Source organism: Mastomys coucha, unplaced genomic scaffold (assembly GCF_008632895.1).
Source record: "Mastomys coucha isolate ucsf_1 unplaced genomic scaffold, UCSF_Mcou_1 pScaffold6, whole genome shotgun sequence".
In the NCBI taxonomy this organism is placed as follows: Eukaryota; Metazoa; Chordata; class Mammalia; order Rodentia; family Muridae; genus Mastomys; species Mastomys coucha.
This window is the reverse complement of record NW_022196912.1, coordinates 105800900-105810126: the sequence shown is the minus strand read 5'-3', so window position 1 is coordinate 105810126 and position 9227 is coordinate 105800900. Positions and strand designations below refer to the sequence as shown.

The following is a 9227-nucleotide window of genomic DNA, read 5'->3' as shown; positions in this document are numbered from 1 at the left end:
GGTTGGCTGTGAGCTTCCTCCTCTGTACTAGTCAGCCTCTGGCAGAGCTTCTCAGGAGACAGCCATATCAGGCTTCTATCAGCAAGCACTTCCTGGCAACCACGATAATGTCCAGGTTTGGTGGCTGAATGGGAGATGTAAACTCTTAGCTATTGCTCCAGCACCGTCCTGCCTTCCTGCTACCATACTCTCCACCATGGTGGTCCTGGACTCTGACCCTTTGAAACTGTAAGTCCCAAATAAACTCTTTCTTCTTCTGTAGATTGCCTTAGTCATAGTGTCTTATCACAGCAACAGAGAAGTAACTAGTAAAGTCTATAAGCCTGGGGCTGTGAGACAAAGGAGGCAGGAAGGTTGTTAGCACTGCTGGGCACAGGCCTAGCTCCAGGCCCAGCCAGTGGCCAACCAGTGGCAGAACAAAGCACCCCGTGTCTAATGGTCTCCCTGTGAGCAGAAACATGTGTACCTACACACACACACACACACACACACACACACACACACACACACACACACATGAAACCATTATAGCATCATTCCTTCTATTTCCTTAGATTTTTAGAGTGAACAATCTCCTCTCAACCAAAGTAGGACAAAATATTTGTTCTCAAACTGACAGGTTTCTTTTTAATTGTATATTTTTCTTTTTATCCTTTTCAATCTTTGCTAGGTTCATGGTGCAGCCCTATATACATTCAGCTCTTTTAAGTGATAAATTAGTTTGCACAGTAGACTATCCAGGAAGCAAGAGTCAATGAATGTGAGGGTGTTTTGAAAGATATTGCTTTGATCAATATAAGTGAACTTTTAGGACATGAATTTTATAAAATCTAGCCTATGGGTAGGTTCGTTTATTTAATTTTGGTATGTGCATGTGTGTTTGTGTGTATGTCTGTGTGTCTATGTGTATGTATGCCTGTGTGTCTATGTGTGTATGTTTGTGTATGTCTGTATGTGCATGTGTGTGTGTTTGTGTGTGTGTCTATGCATGTGTCTGTGCATGTGCCTGTTTGTGTGTGTGTGTGTGTGTGTGTGTGTGTGTGTGTGTGTGTGTGTAGGCATCTCATAGGAGCTCAGACTCAGAACCTTTTGGATATCCTGATGTTGTCCTGTGCCATGGAGATCCTGTAGTTTTGGATCTGTAGGACTGCCCCCTTCATGTACTCCAGCAGTTCACTGATAGGGTAGATGTTGGGGTGAGCCAATTCAAAGCCCTGGATCTGGGGCTGAGTGGTATCTGAGCCAGTCAGTCCACTGGCTCTCCTGCTCTCATGCCCTCAGAGATGGCTCACCAGCAACCCCCATAACCAGGGCCAGCTCTACCCTGCTGCCCAGGCAAGGTGTAGGGCCCGCTCTCCAGAGTGCTGCAGATAGTAAGTGACACAGCCAATATCCCTACTCCCATGTCTTTGGCAGGGGACAGCTCTCCTGCCTGCCACAGGTGACAAGTGATAAGGGAGAGGAGAAGGACATCTCCTCCTAGTCTATGCCACTGCATGCACAGAAGAGAAGAGGCAGGCCCAGCTTTTCTGCACTCATGTCCTCTGGGCCAGCTCACCTGCAACCCCCATGTCCAGGGTCACCTCTATTGTATCACCCAGGTGAGCAGGCAAGGGGCAGGGCCCAATCTCCCTAATGCTACAGCAGGTATTCTCTTTTAGCTTTTAACACACACACACACACACACACACACAATCACACAATGTTAACCTCAAAAGAAATTGGCAAATTAAAAAAAATACTATATAGCTTACTATAGGAAGAAACTTTATTTCATGCTGTCAATTTGAAGTTTAATAGCAATTTTGTTGAAGTAACTCTTCTAGGACTTGGTTTGCAAAGCAGTAGATCAGCTACTCAAGATGAAACTCCTTATCTGTCCAGAGGTGACATTTGAAAATGTCCTAAGAGAGAAACAGATGCCACAGGGTAACACATTTATTTGATTTCAGGAGTTACGGATGAACTGCGGGGGAAAGTCTGTGCTCATGGGACCATGACAAAGTACCAGGCCAGTCACATAGGAACCATGTCAGGTGACCCATGAACCCTCCTTCATAGACCTAAAGTGTCAAAACCCTTATATTTCCTGCTTTGGTTCATGAGCACTGAGAAGCAAATGCCAGATCTGCTTGGGGGTACACCGTAACCATACGGTAAGGAGCCGACCAGAGAGACAACCTAGAAGGCACACCTGTAGATGGAGTTCCTGTTTGAAGCAAGGCTACTCTTGGGACACACATGTTTTATGTCAGTGACTGGCAGGGTTAGAAGGAACTGGCAGTGTCCAGTAAAAAAAGGTTTCTGTCTTGACAGTGTTAGTGTGGTGTGAGCCCCAGGGAGCTTAAAAAAAAAATGAATCTGTGAGGACAAGTTAAATGTTTTGAAGTGAGCCTATGTAGTCACATATTATTAGTCTATTTTGTCCTGTATTCTTTGAAACAGTGTTTCTCTGTGTAGACCTGGCTGTCTTGGACCAGGCTGGCCTCAAATTCAGAAATCCGCCTGTCTCTGCCTCCCCAGTGCTGGGATTAAAGGTGTGCACTACCATGCTCACACAATAATATTTTTGGTTCAGACACGATGATCAAAATGAAATAAAGAAAAAGTGTCTTGGTTCCAAAAAGAAGTAGACAGCAGCTTCACAAGGTAGGAAAAAAAAAAAAGAGTCTACTTAAGTAGTGTTTTTTTCTTTGTCATGAACACATATATTTTGAGAGCGAGATATACCTAGGGCTTAGTTTTTAAATGGAAGAAGACATCAAATCCCTCCATTTCTACAGAATTTAGAGGTCCGGGGACTTGCTCAAAGCCCGACAGTTAACTGGTGTATAGTTGTCTTATTCAACAGGTGACCAAGTGTGCCCTGTCCTCATTCCCACGTGGTCCTTAGACATCTTTCCCGGAGCTCATGTCTTGTAGAAGGTAATTCTTGCTCAGCCACAAAAGCTGAAATCTTAGCAGTTTCTCCAGCCAGTGTGTAACGGCTGGATCTTGCAAGGCAGGCAGATCCTGGTGAAGAGATAATTGTTTCAGAGTCTAAGGAAGAAGAAGAATAAAAAAAAACTCCCCAAACTAGACTTTGTTTTTCTTCAGTTTAATTAAAGCAGTTATGTGACATCTAGTTGTGTTTGGCTTTCCAGGGTTCTTTTGGTACTTGAGGTGGAGTTTCTTGTAGCACAGGTTAGCTTGTACAGGTTGGTTCTCCATGTAGTTAATTAAGTATGAACTGGAACCCCTTGTCTCCACTTCCCAAGTGTGGCAATTTATTTATTTATGTGTTTGTTTATTTATTTATATTTAATCCTTTTTTTTTTTTTTTTACAGTCCAGATTTTATCCTGCATTTTATTTTTAAGGAAAAAAACTTTCTTTAGTTCTTTCGGGGGAGCTAATACGGAGCTGCTTAAGTAAATGAACACGGGCCAGTTGTTGAGTCTTTAGTATAAAACACTACAGAAAATGGAGAAGGGAGATGTGGGAATGGTTCAGTTGATATCTGTTGACCGTGTTGCACAGCATCGTAGACAAGCCTCAAGCAAATCTCCCAGGGAGCATAGCCTAGGGCCGTATCACCTAGGACTCAGACACAGGGATCGCTTATCTCTCTTCCTGGAGGCAGTACTTTCTAGAGGTGAACTCTGACCCCCTATCATGATCTATCTGATCATCACCTGCCTGAACTTCTGTGTTCATGAGTCATGGGACTGGAATGCGCGTGCAAGAAACCAGCCTTTTGTCAGCCCCACTGCGAATAGTGTAGCCTTCCTTTACAAGGCTGTTTGCTGATACTCTTCTGAGAATTGTCCCTGTAGTTTTGGGGTTAGGTGGGAGTTTCCAAGCAGTTCATAGCTATCTTGCATGTTGGGGAGACTCTGCCTCGTGTTCTGGGGAATCTTTTGGATTTGAATACCAGTGCTATTGTTGGGACAGACTCTCTGACCTTGATAGGCCTGGGCCTGGCGTTTGCAGATGCCAAACTTGCTGAGCAGGATGAACACATCCCTCTGGAAGGCCTTGGTGAAAATGGCATAGAGAAAAGGATTGGCACAGGAGTTGAGCGGGTAGAAGAGAACCAACAAGATTTTGGAGTTAGTAACGGTGATGAGAGGCTTGTTCATCAGGGCCGACAGCGCATAGAAGGAGATCGGCGCCATGCACATGAAGTCGGTGAAGATCAACACGGCCATCCTCTTGGCAATCTTGGTGTCTTTATCTCGAGGGTTGTACTGGGGATTCCGGACCGTAATGTAGATCTTCACATAGCAGGAACAGACAATAACAAAGGCAACAACGTTGAGCAGCAGAACGAGGACGATGTACGCCAGAGCAAGAGGGGTGTCGGTGTCCATTGGCAGGCAGATGCTGACCTTGGCATAGCTGCTTATTCCCACCATCGGAAGCAGGGCGAGAAGGAAGCAGGAAACCCAGCCCCCAGCCATAATGGTGTATGCGTGCCTGAGGCGGATCTTCCTATCCAGGCGCATGGCGAAGGTGATGGCGTACCATCGCTCCAGGGTGATGACCGTGAGTGTGTACACTGATAACTCACTAGCAAAAACAGTGAAAAAACCAGCTGTGATGCACCCAGGGCCTGTCTGCCAGTCGATGGCGTGGTTGTAGTACTCAGAGTGTGTGTACAGGTCTACAGAGGCAATGAGAAGCAGGTATACCCCCATGCAGAAATCTGCAAAGGCCAAGTTGCACATAAGGAAGCGTGGCACAGTCAATTTGTAGTGGCTGGTAAGCAGGATGAACAGGACAAAGATATTGCCCAGGAGAGCCAGCAGACTGACAAACCACACCACGATTCTCAGGAACTTGTAGCCCATGATATCTTCACAGGGGTTAAACTCGTCCGACTTGGGGGTACACACCATGTCCTCATTGTCCCCACACACAGTGTAGTCATAGTGGCTGTCAAAGGCTTGGAGAGTCTCTTCCTGAGGATTTTTGAGCTCTTGGCCGAAACCGATGATCTCATCCTCTTGTTCCTCAAAGAAGACGTAGTAGTGAGAGTTGCTCGGGCTCTCCTGGGACTTGGAGTTTTGTTTGTACCCAACACTGTTGTCACCCAGATCTTCTTCATATTCCTGGTAGATGGGACCCCTCAAGGCATTCACAGATTTCCTTTGACGTAGGTTCCGGATACTGCTCTCATTGCACATCAAAGACTCTAGGATTCTGCAAGGCAACAGAGATGAATCATCCCTTGCTTAAAGCTCACCCTTGATCCCCTTGACCCCCTGGGAAGATATGCACATTACTTACTTTGACATTCATGGTTGCTATGGATTCTGTAGGATCTGGTCAGGCCAAACTATGTTATTAAAAATGTTTACTTAATTTATTATGTGGGCATACACCATTGTGGCGTGAAGGTCCACATGGCAGAATTAAACTTTGCTAATCAGAAGTCACTCCGGGCACTTCAAATATTAATGAGGAACCCCCTTAGGAAAAGCACACATCTAGATTCCAGCCAAGCCCTTTGGATTCCAGCCACAAGCAGCAATCTTCTACAGCTTGATCTGTCACAGGGTAATCTTACATATGCTTTCATCTGCAGGTGGCTTTTTAGGCTCCCGTGCCAAGCTATGTTTTTCTCTGAGCAATTAGGTGGGTTTTACAGCAAGGAAACAAAGCTGAAGTTTTTTGGTTATCTTTTAGGTTACCCTGAACGTCCCAGATACCTCTCCGCTCTCCTCTCGGTTAAACAAACCAGCCTCTCTGCCTTATCAGGTGACAGCCAAGGCCATTTTCTCTTTGCTTTTTCTGATGAGAGGAGGGGCTCTTTCTGAGCGAGTTCTAAAGAAACACGTTCTAAAGAATCGTGTCTTCGCGTCCTCGGTGCATCTGAATTCTAATTCATCTTATAAGCACAACTCCGCACATCCTTATTTTACACATATGCAACTTGCCTTAGTGTTGGCGTCTGAGGCAGTGCTTTTTCAGGTAAATTCTATTTCTGGGTAACTTAGTACTTTCTAAGCACACACTGGTAAATCCTCCATGACACTTGTTTATAATTTTTATTTTCAAAAAGACAACCTGTGCTCTCTTCTTCCACCATGTGGGTGCTAAGGGTGCAACTCAGACCATCAGACTTGGCAGCAAGCTTCTCTTTGAGCCATCTTTCCTTCATCCGTTTATATGACCTTGCTTCTCTTACTGTGTCCAGGGACACTGATCTTATGTCTCCTCATCTTGAGCCACCTCAAGAAGAGACATGACCAAGAAGGATGGACACTAGAATCAACTTAGAATATGGCTCCTTTAGTTACTAAACCGCCATATTGGACAGGTCTGTGAAACTTGTCCATTTGTGAATGGAACGAGAGTGTTGCATGAGTAAGTAAGTACCTTTCCGAGGATGCTGTGACAGTACTGGGAGCAAGGGCTGCGCCTGCTATGTAAAGGTGCTTGCTGTTAACACTATTCCTATTTTGAGTTCCAGAACTCCACACTTCCTTAGCCTAGAAATTAGTGGCCACCTCTAGACATTATTCAGTTTTAAACATATGCTACTTTTTTTCATAGGAGTCTTTCCTGGCCTCCTTGAATAACAACTCCCCACTCCCCTACCAGCTGTGGTTTTATCCCTTCACAGCTCTGACTGACATTTCTTTCTTTGTTGACTTCCTCCAGTAGATTATAAGCTACATTCAAGAAGCCACCTCATATTCCAGCTGGAGCTCGGATAGTGTCAGGTACATAGGAAATGTTCATCAAATATTTGCTAGCAAATGCAAAAATGCCCACAGCACACGGTGTACTTATAGAAACAGGATTTTACCTGTCCAATTTGTTTTTGAGATTATAATATAATTATATCATTTCCCTCCTTTCCTTTCCTCCCTCCAAATTACCATATACCCTCCTTGCTCACTTTTAAATTCGTGCCTCTTTTTTCAATAATTATTGTTGATAGCAGTGTGTGTGTGTATGTGTGTGTGTGAGTGTGTGTGTGTGTCTTCGTAAATACATACGTACAACCTGCTCAGCTTATATAGTGTTATTTGTATGTATTTTAGGGCCGACCATTTGGAAATGGATAACTAATTCATGTGTTCTTCCCTGAACAGCTATTTCTCCAACTCTCAGTGTTGCTTAGTTGCCTGTTTTCCCCTGTGTAGGGTTGAGGCCTATGGGCTTTACCCACACAAACATTAGCATTTCTATTGTTATTGTCCTTGTTCATCTCATGTTTAGGTGGCCATGTTGGTGAGACTCCCTAGATGTAGTTTTAGACATTCCTAGGAGACACAATCTCTTATAATCTTTCCATCCCTTCATCCTCAGAGATCCCCGAGCCTTGGGTACAGGGGTTATGTAGATCCATCAGGTGGGCCTGGGATGTTCTAAGTCTTTTTCTGTCTTACCAGAGTCACACCCATCAGTGAGGTCCACTCTATGAATTCATCCCCTATCCTTCCCACTTAGTGTCATGCAGCATCAGTATAGCTAGCACCTGATAGCAACGCTATGCCTCAGTATGGCCATGATGCTCCTGTTCGACCAGCCCTGCAACCTTCCAATTTACATCTGTTTCTATGACTAGGTCCTGATTTTTTGTTAGCTGGTTAAAAATATGAGTGTAGAGAGTCATCTAGTGGATACTTGTGTAGAAACTAAAGGAGACAGAAATAGAAAATGAAGGCGGGGTTAAAACCGGAGGTGACACAAGACAGAAAAGGCGAGCTAGGTCAGAGCAAGAGTCAGCAATGCTGCGAGTGTAAAGTGCAAAGGAGTGGGGTCTCTCTGTCCTCAGCAGTCTCCTAGGCAGCCAGATAGGGAAATAACAAGCCATCATTAATATGTTTTACTTGTTACATTCCAGCCATTCAATTCCAAGTGTTTTCTATTTAACCTCTTCACCTTTTCAACCCCCCTATGGATGACAATGTGATGATCTTGATCCTTAGAAGCTCTGAGTAGTTCAATAAGCAGGCTAAGATAGTAGTTGAATAAGTAGGCTGAGATAACCTGGCTAGAAGCGGATGGGGTTGGGATGCAAGCCAAACCCACCTCAAAGTCTGTACACCTGGGACGAGTGAGCCCTGTCTCCATGATGTCATCTCTTATTGTCCCTCCTTCCCCACAGCAATCCAACAATGTTGGCCTTGTTTCTCATCTGTTCCCTCAACCATTAGGCCCGTGGGTTTCCTGCTCAGGTGGATGCTTCCAGCTCTTTCCCTCCTGGATTTTAAATCACATTCTTTTCCAGATCTACAAATGAATCCATCTCCCATCATGGTCTCTCCTTGCTTATCCCAGGCGCCTGCTACTTACCCCCTGATTTTCTTCTGGTTCTTAAAAGCACAGCAGTGGCTTGGGTAAGAGAGGTCAGCCCGAGTGAGGTGGAGGAAACTCAGGGACAGCGGGAGCTTTTTGAGAGTCCAGGTGTTTTTCGCGATGAGTTCTTTGAGGTGCTCCAGACCTTTGGAAGGAAGGGCAGTGACGCTGGTGGAAGACACATCTCTGGGGTGTGAAGAAGAGAATAACACAGACAGGCAGTAAGCAGCCAGGCCCTTCTTGTCTTTGTCCCCTCTCCCCCAACCAAACAGTTCTGGGTTAATGGGGGAGGTGACAAGTTCCTTTTTGCTACTGACTATGTAATCTGAGTTTACTACCTATAGGCAGTGGTCTACAACAGATGTGAGTTTCTAAGTCAAGGTTACAAAGAATTGCTGTCTTTTAAATTTTTCATGTCATTACTGTATGTATGTATTTTGTGTGTGAATGTGTGTGTGTGTGTTCCAGTATATACACACCGTGGTATGCATGTGGAAGTCAGAGGATAGTCTGATGGAGTTGGCTCTCTCCTTTTGTCTTTCCATGGGTTCTGGGGATTGAACTCAGGTCTTCAGGCTTATGTGGTAAGCACTTTTTACCTGCTATCTTACCAGTCGAGAATTAAAGGCATGTACCACCACTGCCTGGCTTTTATTGTGTGGAATTCTTGCATTTAATCACCCAAATCTACAAAAATTTTATTCTTTGTAAACTCTTAGAATCAGGGAGGGATATGAAGTTTACTTTGTAAAATGACATCATACAACTATTAAAAGATCTCCAGAAACAAAATATAAATCAAAGTCAATGGCACCTAAACTATTATCACTTTCTGGAGTGTGTGTGTCTGTGTGTGTGTGTGTCTGTGTATGTGTATGTGTGTGCGTGTCTGTGTATGTGTATGTGTGTGTGAGTGTGTGTGTCTGTGTCTGT

General features: G+C 44.6%; 1 protein-coding gene across 1 annotated transcript in view; it reads right to left on the bottom strand.

Annotated features, from left to right (window-relative positions):
- Positions 1–1746: 1746 nt before the first annotated feature.
- Tshr (thyroid stimulating hormone receptor) overlaps positions 1747–9227 on the bottom strand; it is a 125033-nt gene continuing 117552 nt past the window's right edge. Inside the window, exons 9-10 of the mRNA XM_031356411.1 lie at positions 8292–8480; positions 1747–5183 (exon numbers count right to left, since the gene is read on the bottom strand). Coding sequence (XP_031212271.1) covers positions 3770–5183; positions 8292–8480 — 1603 coding nt within the window. The 3' untranslated portion in view covers positions 1747–3769. The remainder of the gene's footprint in view (positions 5184–8291; positions 8481–9227) is intronic.